The sequence below is a fragment of the Magallana gigas genome, chromosome 7 (genome assembly GCF_963853765.1).
Source record: "Magallana gigas chromosome 7, xbMagGiga1.1, whole genome shotgun sequence".
NCBI lineage: Eukaryota > Metazoa > Mollusca > Bivalvia > Ostreida > Ostreidae > Magallana > Magallana gigas.
In genome coordinates this window covers 48,137,909-48,157,541 of record NC_088859.1, presented here as the reverse complement: position 1 = coordinate 48,157,541, position 19,633 = coordinate 48,137,909, and the positions used below count along the sequence as shown (strand labels likewise).

At 36.0% G+C, this 19,633-nt stretch overlaps 1 protein-coding gene across 1 annotated transcript; it reads right to left on the bottom strand.

Annotated features, from left to right (window-relative positions):
* Positions 1-4,416: 4,416 nt before the first annotated feature.
* On the bottom strand, positions 4,417-19,560 carry LOC105348066 (uncharacterized). Its single transcript, XM_034455268.2, has 26 exons — positions 19,419-19,560; positions 19,290-19,307; positions 16,359-16,628; positions 15,642-15,817; positions 15,349-15,483; positions 15,043-15,206; positions 12,919-13,117; positions 12,592-12,704; positions 12,391-12,505; positions 11,751-11,951; positions 11,446-11,493; positions 10,741-10,920; positions 10,371-10,523; positions 9,600-9,803; positions 9,384-9,511; positions 8,639-8,768; positions 8,364-8,557; positions 8,159-8,252; positions 7,769-7,985; positions 7,438-7,619; positions 7,193-7,345; positions 6,954-7,099; positions 6,697-6,839; positions 6,513-6,610; positions 6,270-6,408; positions 4,417-6,008 (listed from the first exon to the last, which is right to left on the bottom strand). The coding sequence occupies exons 1-26, from the start codon at positions 19,447-19,449 to the stop codon at positions 5,938-5,940; spliced, it is 3,702 nt and encodes a 1,233-aa protein (XP_034311159.2). The 5' UTR covers positions 19,450-19,560; the 3' UTR covers positions 4,417-5,937.
* Positions 19,561-19,633: the final 73 nt, after the last annotated feature.

Sequence of the window (19,633 nt, the reverse complement as noted above, 5' to 3'; positions counted from 1 at the left end):
AAGAATTTCCTCGTCTGTGCAAATAGTAAATTGTCACTTGAACATCCAGCTATATCAATTAATCAAGAAATTTATCCAGGATACCGATAAAACAAAAGTACAACAGCTTGTGTTCCCAGTGATAACAACCATCATCACAATTGTTTGTTTTGGGCCCAATTTTTCCTTCAAAATTTACCAATTGACGTAATACTTCATAACATCGAACCATCCAGTTATCTTGTGTGGGTTTTTTTTGTATTTCTTTTGGCTAATTTTGAGAGGGGGTTATAATTGTCTTGCTTTCTTTTTTCTGGATGCTAAACTATTTGTTCAATTCTTTATAGGTTGGTTAGTCTACATACAGCTTTAATTTGATCATGTAGAATATAACCTATCTTAGTTCTTTACCGTCCGTCCTGGCTTTGGTGTGCAAAACTAAAAGCACCATGAATGGATTTTGGGCCAGAGATTCGCTTTCTGTTTAATCCAATAACCCAGTCTTCCCACGAGTTTCAATAAACCAAGAGTTCAGCAGAGTCCGTATACTGAAGGACCACATATGTCATCCGACATCTCCATGGTGCACTCAAATTTCCGAGTTTCTGCGATAAATATCTGTATCATTTTTTTCCCCAGAAATTCTCGCAATTAAGCAATTGACTTTATCAGCTCAGATCACAATAATTTTATTACAGGGGACATTCAATTCCTTGGGATTCGTGTGCTGCTCATAGGCGCTCCCCGTCAAAGTAAGTTTATAGAAAAACACATCCCTAACATTCAGTAGCACAGTACTTTAAAAAAAAACTACTGTGATCGGCCAAATCCGATCAAAAAAAATCTTACGGCAAAGATTGTGACGTTATATTTTGAATTCTATCACAAAATAAAATTTATTCGATGCAAGTGGTGTATAATTTCCGTTGTGCGTCCTGTTAGTGATTTATTTATATGTTTCTCCTCTTCATAAGAATTATTTGGAGAATTGAGACTCTTTCTAGGTAAAGGATAACTCGTAATTGAAATCTTAAGTGAAACCTGTTACGAATGCGCTCGTGAAAAGCATTTAAGATTTTGGACTACAGATCACTCGCATTTTTGACCACGAAATTCTATGTTTAATCTCGGGCAGAATTTGTGCGCGGGACCTGATTGGGTAACACGGCCGGAAATCAAGAGAGCTTGATGGTCATGGGAATTTTAGACTACATAATGTCCTATAGAAGGAGAGTTTTGTATAAAGATATATTAAGTTAATATTCAAATTTTAATATAAAAAGATTAAAAAATCAATTCTTTACTTAACATTTTATTGCTGAAAAATATTATCTAAAATTTATAGGAATACATGTATCAGCTGGTATTATTTGACCACCCAGCCTCCATAACCAGTAATTTACGGTGTGTAAACCAAAGTTATTGTATGAAACTATCTTGCATGCTATAGCCTTCATGTTATAATATTCTTTTGTCTGTCATTTGATTTCATTTTGACTGTATGCCAACCTGGCGATGTCAATAAACCATAGAATTGAAACCGAAGCTTGGATCTTTCAATATCAGAATGTCGTTTTATGATTTATTTTTGTTTAAGAATGTTAACTGTGATATATTGAAGTTCTTTCTATTAAATTAAGGTGGCTCTTTACACCTTGAAATAGTTTCACAAATCCGCAGAAAATTACTGGATCATGAAAGATAGTATGATGCATAAGAAAATATATAAATTTGGATAAAGAAATTATGATTTTTTTAAACTTGTGATTTGCGGTTCACAAGCCCGATACTGTAATCACTTAAATATAAATTGTGATAAATTGATTGATACAAACACTTTAACAAAACATTTAAATCGCCATCTTAAGGAAGGAGTCATTTTTTGGTTTTCGACTTGTCAAACGTAAATTTGATTAATTTTTCATTAAATCAAGATGGAAGGAAATTAAAATAGTATATTGTTTCTTTCTTTTTCATTATCATACAACTTGGGATAGAAAAAGTAATCAATGTTTAGAATTTAACAAGGACTATATTTTTGGCGTAATATTCGCGTGGGAAAATATCACGTTTCGCAATTCAGAATTGCTGCAGATTAGTGAGTCTGTTTTAGCATTTTAAAAACAATAACATTAATGTTGGATTTTTTACTAATATGAACTAATGATATGATACTTGGGTTTCAGAATCAGTTTTTAAAATATGATTTGCCCATCAAATGACATTTTTATAAGCTTTTTAAAGCGCACATTATATACATTGATTTTTGTGAAAAAATCACTAAAATCAGTTTTTCTCTCTTATTAAATGGTCAATATATTAGCTTTTCTGTCAAATTATATATTTATATAAAGTCTTCATTATACAAAAAAATCAGAAATATTTTATCATTGAAAGCATAAAAAAATAATCAAAATCTTCAAAATTTAAGAAAATTAGAGGAAATTCGGGCTTACGCAATATCAATTTAAGTATAAATATTTATTCCAATTTAGTAGTATAAGCTGATAGGCATTCTAATATTCTATAATTTCATTGAAGAATAGAATCTTCAAATCTTAAACAAATGTCTAAAGAACTACAAAGAGCTACACTTATTTTTATCATCCTTTACGTTGAGGAAAAGGGTAGTGACCTTGACCTGACATTTATGCAAAAACAAAAAGGTCAAATTTGATTAAACTGATAGAATCATTCGGTAATATGATCCGTTTGACTGTGTCAAAATTTCATGAATTTCTTATAATAGAAGTATGTTTGATAACGAGAAGACTCCTTCCTTAAGACATTGTATCCTAAAAAGTCTCGATAAAGTGATCTACCTTAAATACGGATATTTTTTTAAAACATCATTTAAGATTTTTGCTACATGTATGCTCTAGACTCGTCCACATTTTGGTGGTTTGACACTTCGCTCGATAGAAGTTAACTAAACTCTGTCCCAAGTCATCCTCGACACACATTTTGCTTAAGTACTCGATATTTACAAATACCTTAGGGTTTTATAGGATGTTCATTCAAAAGTATGAAAAATTTCAAAGATTTCTCAGTTGAAACGCCCCCGTTAGCTTATCAAATTTCAATACACGGCTATAAAACGTGGTATCTCCGATGCCTTTGTATTGCAGTAGCCCGGTTGATATTGTAGAAAAATTGCGCGAGGTATTCCAAGTGACTTGCGAATGGAGAAAAGATGTAAACATCCCCCTTTATAAATTTCCTTAGAAATCTGTTGTCGTTCATATGATTATTTTTTCGAGTGAAAAATTATAATGTGTCAATGAAGATGTCTTGGAAATTATCCCTTTCATCGATTTTAATTGCACTTCTGTCACATGTTAAAAATCGTCCAAATGCGTTGCATTAATATCTTGGGACAGACTATAGGGACGCTGTAACAGTGAATGAATTATTTTTGACGTCGGCGTGTGAATTACTGCCGTCAGGTGAGCAGACAAATTGAATAACGTGCGCTATAATAATTTGTCTGCTCCATTAATGGAAGTTATTCACACGACGGGGTCAAAAATAAATCATATATTGCTTATATTTAAATTATGTACATTTCTTTATTGATGAAATCAACATTTTATTAAATAAATTGGTATAGATTGCAGATCACAGAGGGAGTAAATTAGTAATAGCAAGAACAGCTGTTCACCCAAAACCGGTTAAAACTGGTTATCACAGAGACTGTTGAGATGAGCCTTGAAAAAATTCATGAAGAATATAACTCTTAAAATTTTGCATTTAACAATATAATTAACTTTAGTGTTGAATAATTGTCGTTTTAATCACCGATAACATGGAAATCAGATTTTGGGAACTACTTATGTGAATTACATGTAAATTCATAGGTAGTGACTCGGATGTTGCATCTAGAGGCATTTAAAGATCACAGAATTTAATGGAAAAACACAGTAGAATGTAATTATTATAGATATATTATGTAATTATTTAGAAATGTCTATCCTGATTTTGTAGGAGAGACTGATAGAGAAAACAATTTTCACTGCGTTTTTCTTTTCTCTTCAAGAGAAAATTATCACTATTTGACAAAGTCACAAAAAGCCCTTGGATCCCAAGATACGCCATCAAAAGGGGATATCGACCGATATTGACTGCATTATGACCAGAAAGGCTTTCTACAATGTCTACATTTATGCATATTAATCATTATGCTTACTATGATATTATATTAAAACATAAAACATATTTTTCTCATTGTGTGCGAATAATTCTGTATTTTTATAATAGTCGCCATCTGATTATCAACAGTTAACGAAACTTTAAACCAATATCTTCCGAAAATATCATTTTAAAAAAAATTGAGATGACTTAAATTATGGACATGCTATCTCTTATCAGTTTGATAAAAAATGTTTGCATCTGAGAGAGAGAGAGAGAGAGAGAGAGAGAGAGAGAGAGAGAGAGAGAGAGAGAGAGAGAGAGAGAGAGAGAGAGAGAGAGAGAGAGAGAGAGAGAGAGAGAGAGAGAGAGAGAGAGCGCACACAATGAGATTTTTTCATCAATTGAACGAGATTAGCATGGCCTAATGGCCTAACTGTATTTTCCTATCAGGAGGCAACCCGACACAAATAGAAGGGGCAAGCAGTGCAGAAGACAAAGGTCAGGTGATAGAAGACCGTGTCGCCACATCTGGTTCTTCTTTCTATCCTTTGACGAGGAAGTGATGATGTAATCGCCAGGTTACCTACCTACACTAATTTGCTCTTGGAGTATACGTAGATGCGGTTTAATTAAGGAGGTGGAAAAGCTGAAGAAATCTCATTTTCTCTATCTTTTCTCACCATTGATGTGAAAACGTTCAACCAAAAATAACATCGCATTTATTTTGAGCATCTTTAATAATTGAAATTTACAACGTTCCCGTTCACACAACTAAGAGCGGGTTATGTGATGCTTAAAAATGATTTGGCATCTTTTGAGTTCTTTGAATTTAAAATTGATGAGTATAAATGCATTTTTGTGCACTGACATCTACCATGTATATTTAAATAGACGCTATAAAGTAATTTAGCCTAATATTCCCATTATATTGCTCAGTCATTTGAATGACTTGTCTGTAAACAATATCATTACTTCATCAAGGACACTGTATGATAAATGAAGGACTCTCTATGATGACACTATATAGATGAAATGGCTTTAATCAGACGAAAATGATATAGGGGTCGTCTATGTAACTTAAAACATTTCTGAGTCTGAACAAATAAATAGTCTTTCACCCAACATAGAACGACAAAAAGAGGACATAGAATTCTTATATCTGTCTTAGGGCGGCATAGGATTCTTATATCTGACTTAGGACGGCATAGGATTCTTATATCTGACTCAGGACGGCATAGGATTATTCTTTCTGACTAAGGGCGATATCTTAATTTCTCTTTGTGACTTAGGAGACGACAAAAAATTCTTCTGTCTGACTTAGGACATCTTAGACAATTCTGACCAAGAAACAGATGGATAATTCTGACTTGGAACGACATAAAATTCTTTTATCTGACATGGGTGACATAGAATTCTTCTATCTGACCTAGGACGGCTTAGAGAATTCTGACTTAGGTCGACTTAGATAGTTCTGACTTAGGACGAGATAAAGTTCTTATATCTGAAGAGTTATGTGTATCGAAATGACTGCGTGTAGCATTAAATAAAGAAAGATAACTCTTTAACAAACTGTTTTAATAAAGATATAAGCAGAAATAGCGTTATACTTATAAAGCATACGTAACAGAGAAGTACCTAGCCTTCTACAAAAGGTTAACTGTAAACAGTACATTTATAAAGATAAACTCGTTTGAGACATAGTTACATTGAGATGACATAGTCACATTGAAAAGACACTTGAGATAACAGTCAGATGAAAATAACAATCACTTTTGGACAGCGGTCACATTCGTTGATAGGAAAGAGAGTAGTTTCACCTTGGACGGTCTACAAGGAGCGCAGGAAGTGGGCCATGGCCGACAACAGGACGGCAAACAATACGGACCCCTGGATTCCGGCTGAAACAGAGAACTACAGAACGTTAGGGTCCAGAGTCAAAAAAGTGCCGAATGCGTATTTCGTTATACACATAGTTCGTTACATCTGATACGTTTTTATATTAAGTTACATGACTTGACAAATCAAACTAACTTCGCTGTAAGTGTAAATTCATTTTAAATATATTAACTGTAATCGTTGCTTACTGTATTTTCTACTGACAGGTGTGAACATATTGATTATGGTTTCACTGTATGTAATACTGTGAGGTGTGAACGTACCGGCGGTGTTGCTGTAGCTGACTCCAGCTACAGAGGACAGAGCCGATAGCTGATCAGCGCTCAGGGCGGCCCGCTGGGAGGTAGTGGAGGCCTGGGCCTGGGCAGGGTCAAAGGTGTTGATCTGGGCAGTGGTAAATCCCTGAAGGACAAACATACAGAACCATGATACATGCTCATTGTCTCAATGCTGATATTATATTGAATTCATTAAGTTATAGCCATGTCAACCTCGATATGACTTACTGCAAAAGCCGTTGGTGGAATGTAGGAGATGTCGGAGGCGGCGATGCTGTCAATCTGGGACTCTGTCAGCGTGGAGACTTCTGTTGACGTCAGACCACCTGATACAAGGAGATAAAGGGAGAATGTTTAACAATGTTCCATCAGGAATACTATTAAGGTACTGAGTCTAACAAAGCAATCATACCGATAACAATTCCAACACTGGTAATAGTGGCGCTGTCCCAAAGAGTCACGTCACTTCCGTATTCGGTTTTTGCATGTGCGACCCACTGTTGCAGCTGGAATTCGGAACAAGTGGTAACTTCACCAACCGTATCAGCTGATGCTCTGGAATAACAAAGACAGAGTTTGTATCAAAAGAACACAACTCCACTTTAACACCATCTTCGATTCCATAAAACTGCCGTTATTTGTTAACGAATAATACTGTAGATACACTACCTGTAAACAGTGGACAGTATGCTGGCAATGTGACTGGTACTAGCCCCACAGGTCAGGTGACCAAGAGAGCGCAGTTCACTGGAGGTGATTGTTGCGGCATTTGAAGACTTTTCGTAAGATAGCCATCTATCGAATACCGCTTGTTTCTAAAAACAGAAATTAAGTTATTGCATAGGCCTATATTTTCTAGGGCTCGATGATTCTTTCTATAGAGCTTGGTTGGATTTCTGCCGCGTTACCTTGCTGTCAGTCCAATCACTGAACGTTCCCATGCGGGACACAGCGTCCAGATTTATGGCTAAGGTGTTGATTTCAGAGCTGGTCAGGCCAGCGACGAAAGATCCGGCCGAGTACACGCTGGACGTGGCCCAAGTGGAGGGCGTGTTCCAGACCTAGTGATAGTAAACACGGAACTACAAAGCCGCTCGGCACGGGCAATGGTATAAAGCATCAATAACATGTACTAGTGTATGTAAAAACTTACTGTGGATCTCTTGGCGACCGCCACCAGAGCCTCTTTCTGGGCGACAGTCCAGTCTGTGACGGACCCCAACAGCTCAGCGCAGTCCAGGAAGTCCTGGTCCTGTATGTTGCTGATCTGTGTGGTGGTCAGAGCGGACAGACCGGAAGCTCCTATTGAGGTCATATCAGTGCAGGTCAAGGAAGCTGATCAATGAAAAATCAATCGATTAGTTTAAAGATATACAGTGATACCTGCATTGTTAAGGTACAAAAAAATATTAAACATTAAAACTATGATCCCAAAACGTGTCATCGGTCTGCCCTCATACTTGAGTCGGGACTAATGAACTTACATGTAGATCTTCGTCGTCGACCGGACGCCTGCTGTCCTCCCAGACTCTCTTTGACGCCAATGACAAACTCAGCCAATCGTTTCTTTCCTTGTTTGAAGGTCTCCTCCTCTGAGGACTCGGCCTCTTTAGACACGGCGGACTTCTTCCTCTCCTTCCTCGTCTCCTCACTGTCTTTGACGGATTCCATTATTTTGTCTGTTACATCGCTCACGGTTTCCTAAATAAGAAACAAAAACGCCATTTATTCAGAGAGGTTAACATTCTGATGCTTGGTTCATGTTCTCATAACAATAATTCTGAACCATGTAATTTAAAAGGACGAGACAGAAAGGAACGTTTGAGTTGATGGTGAGTATTGGAGTATCTGCCCATACAGCAGTATATTCCCACCTTATCCATAGACGCCAGCTGACTGTCACCGAGCTCCGTCAAAAAATTACCGAGAACCATGAATCCAGAGGAAGTTATCGTGCTCGTGTCTGTTCTATAAGACAATAGAAATGTCAAAGCTTTAAATTTTTGTATATCAAACATTCTTGTTTTCGACATGTCAAGTGCATGCCCTATTTTGGTATTCTCGTGAAATTCAACTTACAGCGACATCTTGCTGACAATGTTAGTAGCAATCTTCTTTCTTGTGGTAGGGTCAAGATTACACTTTTGGAGATTTGGCGCCATTTTCTCAAAAGCATCGGCATCCATTCTGTCCGGTGCGGCCGAGTCTATTCCACACAATACATTTCCGGCCTCCAAAAGGTCATCAGAGGTCAACGTACCGGATGTTTTACTCTAAAAACCCCAAGAAATTTTATCATATATCAAGCGTGAAGTGAGGAAACTCAGTGGGCAGGTAATTAACGGTATCCTTACCTTGCACTCCTTGACGAACTCGAATTTCTCCTTTAATTCGTCCCTGGTAAGTTTTTTGTTATCAACCTCCGCCAAGCGCTGCACCACGGCTTCACAGTTAGCAGTTCCGAATTTTTTCAGCATGGCTTTGCTATAATAAAAAAACATCTTCTATATCATCTTGTTGTAATTAAAATAACTTTTTTAAATTATATATATATCATTAGCACTATATTCAGGGTTTTAATTCTAATTAGATATTTGCTTTTACGAAAAAAGGGACATTTGGATTCGATCCTGACCGCCGAAACTTCATTCATAACTAAAAATATATACATATATTTAAGTTGTTTAGGGTTATTCACTTTTGGTAATCATAAAAACGAATAATTAAAAACAATATATATTCATACATGACTGAAAGGAATAAATAAAAACTTATTTTACTTAAACATTTGTTTGACAACTTCTACGCAAAAGACCTTTCGGTAAAGATTCAAACACAGGGTTAAAGCCCTGCATCTGTTTCTCTACTTCTTTGACCTTGGATCCAACCACAATCCAACTCAGTGCTTGTACTTCACTCGCATGACAATACCTCGCCACAGGTTGAAACGTTCCCGAAATCAACAAGTTAAACGCTAAAATTAATTCAAACTCTAACATCAAACACCATTGACCTGCCGCTGTCCACTACCCAGTGTCTGTCCATTGTGATATCTACACTACCTGTACTTAGTAACTATAAGAGTGAGTACTGTTTTACCTCATCATCCCGAGGATCTGCGGCGCCATGTTGTCCACTGTCGTACTGTCCATGGAGGCGGAGAAGGACGCCTCGTCCGTGGACTCTATCTTGGAGTAGGACTTGAACATATCAGCCAGGGTCTTCAGCTGTCAAAGAAAGACAGTCCAACGGTCAATGGCTACCAATAGGACACTTGATACATGTGTTATAATTATTAAGCGTCCGTTGGTTTACCTGTTCACGGGACATGTCGGGAGCCTTGGCGATGGTGTGGAGTTTGTCGGAGAAGGTTCCGTCCTGCTCGATCTTCTTGATATCCGAGTCCTCCAGGCCACTCAGCAGGGGCTTCATGTTGACCAGTCTCTTCAGGGTGAAGTTGGAATCCGTGCCGTTAATGTCCCCTAGCGTGCTCTTGATTTTCTTCATCAACACACGGGCCTAAGGATAACAAATCGGATTTATCTTAAGTACATCAATAATCGCTGGACTAGAGAATTATATCAGTATTGGAATCTCACAACAAGGGGCAAACGGCATCTCATATATTTTTGGTATACTGAATATCAACATGATGTGACGACAGACACAGTTAAAATAAGCCCGAGTTTTCAAAATCTTGCAGACTTTCAGGTACTTGTTTTCAATTTCTAAAATGTTTTGGTCTTTTTTCCGTTATATTTGATTGCACTTTCTAAGTTTTTATGGGTTATTGATTTTTGATTACATCTGTAGTGCTTTCTTCTCTAAGTTTTCGATTTCACTAGATACTGCGTTCTTTAATGTGGTTGTACCTTCTCCGATTTTAAAATTAGTCCAATGTTACAATGGTTTTTTTTTTTAAGTTTTTGCGTATGTGTACACTCTATGGTGCTCTTTCTTAGTTTTGAATAACTACATGTACCTGTTGGTTGTAACACTTGATAATGATATTTCCTTCTAAATAAAAACAAAACTTAAGTACCTGCTAACACTTGATAAACTAATTTCTTTTCATTGTAAAAGTACCTGTTTTCGGTTACACTTGATGGTGCTCTCTCCATTCTCTCCCGTCAGGTCGGGGAAGCTGGACAGGGGGGCGTCCTCTAGATCCGCTGGGGACAGCTCCTTACCCAGGCCGTTCTCGATCAACTTGGCGATACCACCCGCCTGTTTCTTTACCTAAATAGATTTTATGATACAAAAGACCAATTGCTACATAGCCTGTCTAGTTGACCATATGACTTAAAGCTACAGATATAGTCTAGCTGAACGGTTAACTTGTTTTTTATTAAATCTAGTGGAGGCATTGGTTAATCGCTACATGTTAATGTTACAATTTCAGTTTAGTTCATCTACTGATATTTTATCTGCTGATCTAGCTGAACCAGTGACTTACTTTGTCGACGATTTTACTCTTGAGGGACTTCTTGGGGTTGTCCTCCGAGGAGAATGCCTCCTCAAAGTCCTTGAGGACGTCCAGGGTGAAGGAGGCGTCCGGGATTTTGTCGATGTCCTCCGGCTCCAGGGAACCCAACGCTCCCTTCATTTTCCTCAGCTCGGCGTCAGAAAAGTCGCCCTGGTCGGTGGGGAAACGTACATTTCATCATTCAACTTTGAGGATTCCATAATTCCAAAGAATTTACTGACATCCGATAAACCGATCAATACATAGCCTCATCATATAATGCCCGTGTGTGTGTGTGTGTGTGTATATATATATATATATATATATATATATATATATATATATATATATATATATATATATATATATATATATATATATATATATATATATATATATATATATATATGACACTTTTAAAATTGATTATTAATAAAATAGTATCCACCTTTAAGTGGATTTTTTTCATGCGGAGCACTTTTTGCTAAATTTCCTGTTATCATCTCAAACGCAAAAAAATCAACTTTTACGGGAAAATGTGTTAAATATTACATACTACTTTTTTTATTTTCAATTGAGTGATTTATTTTGAGTAAACAATTCGAAAATTACAACAAAAATTACAATGAAGAATGACAATTATGGGATCGGAATTAAATATGAACTCCCTGGAAAACCCCTGATGTGTATACTCACGTTAGGTTTCCCAAACGCTGACTTGGCATTGTCTAAGACTTTCTTTCCCTACAAACATGCCAACAAATAGCAAATTAAAGTTGGCTCACAGATTAAAAAAGGTTAAATTTTGTTACATACGAATACGGGTGATATAATTTATTAATTTCTTATATCAGATGTCGCACCATCAGATCGCACAAATTAAAGTAATTTTATTTTGTCTTTTGAAAATTTCACTCTTATTTCGCCATTTGTAATTATATCATATTCATAACTTTGAATATTTTAGTTAATCGAGTTTAAATCACGACAAAAACCCTCACCATTCTTTTCGATGAAATCTTCATGTCTTTTACATTTCCAGCAGTAATGGCTGACTGCAATGAGGCGTCGGGGATGTTCTCAAAGGAGCTTTTCTTCATGTAGGACATCATACATCCCATGCATGCGAATGTGGTGGTGTCAAAGGCAGACACATTCCTGAACGATGGCTGTTCCATTACAACCTCTGCAAATTTTCTCATCTAGATAGATAATTTTAGAGTAGGTCACATTCTTTCCCAGAACGCAAAAGTTAATTTTCTATTGCTAGTATTAGTATTCGCCTTGAGCATGTTAATAAGATACTTTTGGATTTCATGATCATTTGAAACTTTACCTAAGAAACGAAAAGGTCGATTTGAATCCAGAAATTATTAATTCTATTTTATTCACTTCTTCAGGATGTTGTTTCAACCCAAATTAAGCGAGCGCAAAACTGACTTTTATCTAGTGATGTTTTACATCTATTATGATTGATACGAATAGCATTTGAATGTTTAAAGGAAATATTTTGGTAAATATTCCTTCATTCTTTTCAGTAATTAATCCAAAATTTAAAAAAAAACCCAACCAAACAAAAACAAAAAAAACACCCCCCCCCCCCAATTTTTGTTTTTAAATGTCTAGGAAACAAGAACCTACATCTGACTTCTCGATGCTTGACGACTTGCTGCAAACGTCACAAGCGGCGGCCTCGATGGCTGAAGCATTCATCTGACGCAGAATCTTCCTGTCATTAGCCAGGGCTCCAATAGAACTAAACAAGAAATCAAATGGTAAATAAGTGGACACCATCAGACACTCAGTAAATGTCAGGTGACGTCACTAAAGTAAGGTACTAACTTGACGATCTCGTCCTTTGAGAATTCGGACGGCCTCACGGTTTTGAGAGCATCCTCCAGAAACTTTACCTTTTCTGTTCTTGATGACTTGCTGAGATCAACAAATTTCAGTGTCTGAAGGAAAATGAATAAATTTGTTTGAACTGTGTGCTGGTTTGTAAATTTTCATCTCCATGTATAGACTTTATTTTGATCACTTAAATTTTATCATTTTCGAACGTAAACAGTTATTTTGAAAATCAGAATAAATTAAGAAATTTGATATGAGGATTATACAGCACGCAGATTTTGTTCTGTTATTGTCTGTGGAAACAAATGGTAGACCTACTTCTTTTGGATCAAGAACATCATTGAAAAATTTGGGGTCCGCGCCGCAAGTGGAAAGAAGTTTGATCCACTCGTCCTTTTCTGTTTGATCGATTCTATTGGCAAGCTTCTTCTCCTTCATCTTGACACTTGTTATGTTGGCGAACACCTCGATGTCTCGCTTGGTGAAGTCTCCACATTTTCTGCCCAATACAGCCATGCTACAAAAACAGAAACCTTATAATCTACGCCGAGAATATTTTACAGTAAAGCCATGCTACAAAAACACAGACCCTATAATCTACGCCGAGAATATTTTACAGTAAAGCCATGCTACAAAAGCACATACCCTATAATCTACGCCGAGAATATTCTACACAAAAGCACAGACCCTACAATTATACAGCCGAATATGTTACAGAACAGCCATGCTACAAAAGCACAGACCTTATAATCAACGCCGAGAATATTTTACGGTGAAGCCCTGCTACAAAAACACAGACCCTATAACCTACGCCGAGAATATTTTACGGTGAAGCCCTGCTACAAAAACACAGACCTTATAATCTACGCCGAGAATATTTTACGGTGAAGCCATGCTACAAAAACACAGACCTTATAATCTACGCCCAGAATATTTTACAGTGAAGCCCTGCTACAATAGGACAGACTCACAATTATACAGCCGAATATTTTACAATAAAGCCATGCTACAGAGTATACAATCTACATCTAAGTATTTCATCGTACAGTCATTTACAAATACAAAGACCCTACAATCTACGCCCAAATATTTTACAGTTAAACCATTCTACAAAAGCGCAGACCCTATCATAAAACACAAAACAATTATCAAACTCTATTTGGAAAACAGGAGACATATATGCGCGGAAAACTTGGATAAAATTTCAATTTTTGTGGAAATTCTGACGAGGAAAATATTTATAAAAAATGGCAGATTAACATGAAATCCGAAATCTACACAATGAAAAATAGGTACATGCATTATGAATTGTTTTCTGATTAGAATTAACGCTATTTTGTCTTGAGGGGAAATATCACAGCATAAAAATTGAAATTAGAGAGGCATTAAAAAGAAGTCTAAGCGTATATATATATATATATAAATTGAAAAAAAAATGAAATGAATTAATGAATAAATGATAAACAAAATGTATTGAAATTTGACAATGCAAGATTGAACTTATAAAAACTATGACGAAAATCTGCAAAATGAGAAATAGGCACGTACATATAATACTGTTATCGATTTCTTTTATATCTCAAGAAAGTTTTCAACAGAATCTTTTAACTAAACAATCCTTGAATTAATTGAATCATTTTTTAAAATAAACTTGTTACACGAAACCAGTACATAATGCGATAGTCACCCTTGACTTTCGGGAGCGTTGGTATTTTGAGATAGTTGATTGATTGTTAAACATTTTACATGTATATATCACGAATGAATGATAAAGTTAATATTTAGGATCAAGTTTGCTTTACGAATTCAATGGGTTGTTTTGATGTTACTGTATGCCTTCTCTGTTGACATTGCTCCATCAACGTTGCGTCCTTTATTTGCAAATTGACCATTGTATTTATCCATAGACCACAAACAAGTTTTTACCCCCGCAATGTTACTCAATGAAAAATAAATACAATTGTTTATTCACCAAATATGAAATATCATTAATTTAAACAAGAACAGTTGCTATCGACAGTATCGCTGTAAATTTTGAAATCTTTTTTCTCCTGGGACAATCAACGTACCAATTAAAATTCCTTTATGAAATTATGCCCTATATATCATTAATTCTTTCTGATACTATATAATCAATCGATTCAGAGGTACTCTACTATTTACATGGCCTTCATTAACTTAGAGTCGTCAGATACACGTTAGCTCGAGTGATCACAGTTTATGAACTCTTGCATTGAGTGGACAATGCCAGCATTCATCAAACGCACGTTATTTCTTAATTTAAATAACTACTTAAGTTGGTCACTCTGGGTGTCTTGTAGGGTCATGTACGCTTTTGTCTTTGGACTTTAAATGCATAGAATTTATTGTTGTAAGGACTCACGATTGAACTACTTATGCAGGTGCCATGACGTCACTGTTAATCAGTTCGTGAACACTTACTTGTCCATCAAAATATCGGTAGGGGCGGCCCACAGACACTCGGGGTTCAGGATTTCTGGGAAATTTTCTAGCGTTATATTCCATTTTTCGCGGGACCAGGTTCGACAACCTCTGATGTCCACCATGACTTTGGCGTCATCAGCCGGAATGGTCACACCGCTCTCCTGTAAAACACATGGCAATGTCTCTCATTGTTTCAACTCTGCTACCTCCCCCATCTCCAATTCAAATTTTAAAAAGTACAGAGAGAAAGTTTGTAAATATTATTTGTCATAAAGCATTAAAGTTGCAGAAAAGGGCACTCACAATTAGTACGCGTGCGCAGTTGATTTTCTTGGAGATCATCATTCGGGTCAAGCAGTCGGCGTACCTCAGATCCTTGCACAGGACTACTTTCTGAAGTCTGTCCATGTTTTGAAACACGGTGACACTTTTTACTGCCTGTTAACGAGAAGTAATCAAAACCCTAAATTTAAAAACATGTTATGAATTAAAGTTTATCAGCATCCTTTTTAACTTTACAGATGACATGAAAGTTTATTCAACGATAAAATATGATCGAAATTTGAAGTTTAACCTATCAAGTGAGCTGAACTTACATTGAGAGAAGAGAAAATTTCTTTGGGGAATTTCTTGACGTCGTCTGGGGTGACAGAGCTGGGGTCTCCCAGGAAGGACTTCATCTTCTGTCTGTCAGCCAGCTCCATGCTCCCGTATGTGTCGATGTGTCGCACCATGCCAGCGCAGGTGCGCGACTCCATGTTAGCTTTGAATGCTGTTTCGCGAGGAAAAGAAGTTGAAAATTTCGATATGCAGATAACCACATTACCGGCTCATTACTGAATACTGTGTTATTTAGGCGATTTGCTTATTTTGATGCAAGTACCGAATCGCTAAAAATTTGGTCATGACAATTTGCAAAGAATTTGATAGCGTCAAAAACAAATTTGCAGTTTTTTAAAAGGAATTTTAAGTGATAGTTTTGATCGGGGCGTGATCAAACCTAAAACAGCCCAAAGGGCTTTATGATGGGTATGATCACGCTCCGACAAAAATTATCACCTCACAATTTCAAAGAATAATTCCTTAGAGCTTATATTTGAATAATTTTCAGCAAATGTACGATTAAATACTAGAAAATTGACACATATATGTGATTTTCGTCTCTTTCAATCACGCGTGCGCTCCAACAATAAGTCGTTTTAATTAATTGGACTGTTCAATACAAAACTGATTCGTAGTGTTATTCCAGATGAAGACGCTGAAAAATGTAAGTGTACACGGTATAAATGTATTCGTGCTCAGAAATTACTCACAATTCAGGTCAGAGAGTTCCTTGTAGAAAGCTTTTTGTTTGAGGGTGAGAGTGTTCTCAAAGTCCGACTTTATGTCCCCAAACTCGTCCACCGCTAGGCAGGGCTTAGTAAGCGTGTTGTTGAGGGTCTGACAGACCGGGCACTCCATGGGACACCGGAACTCCGCCCTCAGCTTGGGGGGAAGGGTCACATTGCCTGTGGGGAAGCCTGTGGGGAAGTTCCCTGAGATGCCTGCGGTGGTTGGAGGGGGTCGCCTTGACTGGCCATAGACTGAGGATCATAAATAAATTGACATACATATATATGAATTGTAGATAGAAAAAATTGGGTGTAACATAAAGTAAAGTCATCGGAGAAAAATCAAGTTGATGTTTTCAATCATGTCAGAGTACGAATTGATGGCTTGTTTTAATAATAAACTTTATAATGAGGTTATATGATTAAATTTGAAATTGAAGCAATTTGATAGTTATGAGTCAGAAGAGTGTTTCAAAGATGATACGATTATGATTGAATTTAACAAGAGAAAAATAAATATATTTGCTTAAAATATAATAATGTAGGCACTCAAATTTTGTACATATCTAATTTAACGGGTTCTCAAACTGAAGTTTAGAAAAAAACAAATAAAGGGTTTTATAATTTAAAGTATTCTAACGGTATCCGTTTGATTGTTTTGGTCACGGCTGAACCAATAGGTGTATACTCGCATTTTTTAAGGAAAAGGTAAGCTAATCCGGTTATGAAGAAGGTTCGGCCAAATGATAAGTTTACCCATGCAGGTATTTTAAACCATCATTGATAAGAACTGTAACAATATTATGAATGGATTTTTACTTTAACTTTATTTATTTGCAAAAAGTATTTACGACCTTTGAATATAGCATTGGATTAGAATCCATTTATATGAAGAAAAACGTTGGCACACTTTTCATGACCCACAGCAAGATTATTTTTATACATTGCGAAACGACTATAACGTTCGAAACAGTGGGGCACATACTTTATCTACTAATGATTTCATAATTAATTAAACACCAACAGTTTATTTACAACAGTAAATGATCCAACAGTGTTTTCCATATGCATGCAAATATCAAAGAACTGTTAGTTTATTAATCTACCCATAGAAAAACGAGATTTTTAGAGAGCGAGTAAAAAGTTAATAAACGCGTCGTATTTACCTGGGATTCAGTACTTAAAGCAATATGAGCTGTGTTTTTTAGAATTTTATTTTGCTGCAAAAACGTGCTTGTATAATAAGTCTGCATGTTACGTAAACTTTTATGATAAATAAGGTTTGTAAAAATCACAATCTAATTAAAATTAGATCTTTGATCCGCTCCTAATAGATTGCTAAACAAACACAAAGTGTCGCGATCTATTAGGAGCGTATCAAAGATCTAATTTTGATTAGATTGGTAAAAATCAGTAATTTTTGTCAGAAGAAAGATTCCTCATATAAGGAATTTACTCGTATAGCAAATCAATTATTGTACAGTTAGTCCAATTTTGCTCCAATGAAGGCTTTTTAATGGCTTTTTCCCACAAAAATATAGCTAACAGAAATTTAAAAACCATGATTTTATGATAGATTTGATCACATCCCGACCGAAATTATCACCTTATAATATTCCAAGAATGATTCCTTATTACTTATATTTATATAATTTTAAGTCATTGTACGATTAAATTTTTAAACATACATTAGGAAACCCCGCTGACGTCTCAATTTGACGTCATTTGAAGTTATGGGTTATATAGTACAAAATCGATATACGTACATATGTAGTGTTATCACAGGCAAAGACACTGGAAAATGTAAATATATATCAATACAGCATTTAGCTGCTAGTATTGCAAATACTGAATATACCGATCAACTGATTTCCTTTGGCTTTTCGGCGGGAGGGGGGGGGGGGGTCATCTATCATTAATGCGAACTTAACCGATCTTAATTTTGTTGTTTGAATCAATTTGAGAAACTGCTCCTCAAAAGACTATAAATAATCTATAACACATATAGAGAATGATATTCACTTCAAAGGAAGACCAAAAAAAAACCCCCGGCTTTGAATCTTTTAAAGACATATGCACAGTGTTTTAAATAAACCTGAACTGTTTTTCCTAAGTTCTTAATAATTATGAGATGCAGAAGCTTGTTCCCTACCCTTTCTTCAACGTCATGAAAAAAAAATGTGAACGAGTCTTCCAATTCCATATCCTCTGACCAAAAAATCAGGTAAACTTCAAAATGACCAAATCTTGTAAAGGAATTGTACTTGGGATAGGAATACAACTAGTACTCACTTCAGTCAAATGTTTAATACAGATAAATTTACCAAGGGGAACAATTTTACAATCACCATTACCAAAACAAGCTGTGTATAATACCGTAAATCAACCTCTATTCGCGACGATTTTATTTCGAGAAGTACTGTAAATAAAGTGGTCCGCAATTAAGGTTTTTACTGGATGCTGATACAAAGGTTTTCAGCGTTTTGTATTAGAAATTTAAGATTTATGGATTGTGCACCTGATACAATGGTCATACTAACAACCAATGGTCCCTAATCAATGAGGAACAAAGCTTTTTCCCTATCCGACACCAGAATTCCGCCGGTGTACGTTAATCATTCAAAACTCTCCTCATTAAACAAAGTAAAACTAAACACGTCACACTTACATGCATAAGCATTATGTAAAGTAGCAAAAAAAAAAACCCACATATTGAAAAAACATTTTTTTTAATATTTTCTTTTCAAAAATAATGTTAAAATTGTCGGCGAACTTGAGGTTGAAACATTCCATCTTATAGGCCTTAATTGTAGGCCCACATCATCGTATTGTTAATTCTAACGTTAGTATTTTCTCTCAATTTACATACTAAATTAAACGCCACAAAAGAAAGAAAAACATACTAGTACTCACTTTCAGACCAGCTGCAAGCTACAAAATAAATGAGAAAAATTAAAATCGTTGCTGCTATAAGTAGTAATTTTTTAGGTTTTAAACTTACAGTGTAGATGTTTTTATTGGAGTGGGTCTAAGAGTACTTACCCAGGAGGAGGAGGAGGGCGGCGGACTTCATCGTGTTCTGACTCCCGTCCAGCAGGGTCCTTGTTCTCTTAACGCTCAGCGTTTCTATCAAGACAGCCAGGACGGGATCAATATATATAACCCGTCTTTAAATCCTCTGGTCATGCGTTGAGGTTTTGTTTGAATTTGGGTCGGATGTTTAAATTGCCTGATCGTTACACTTTATAAAATGTATT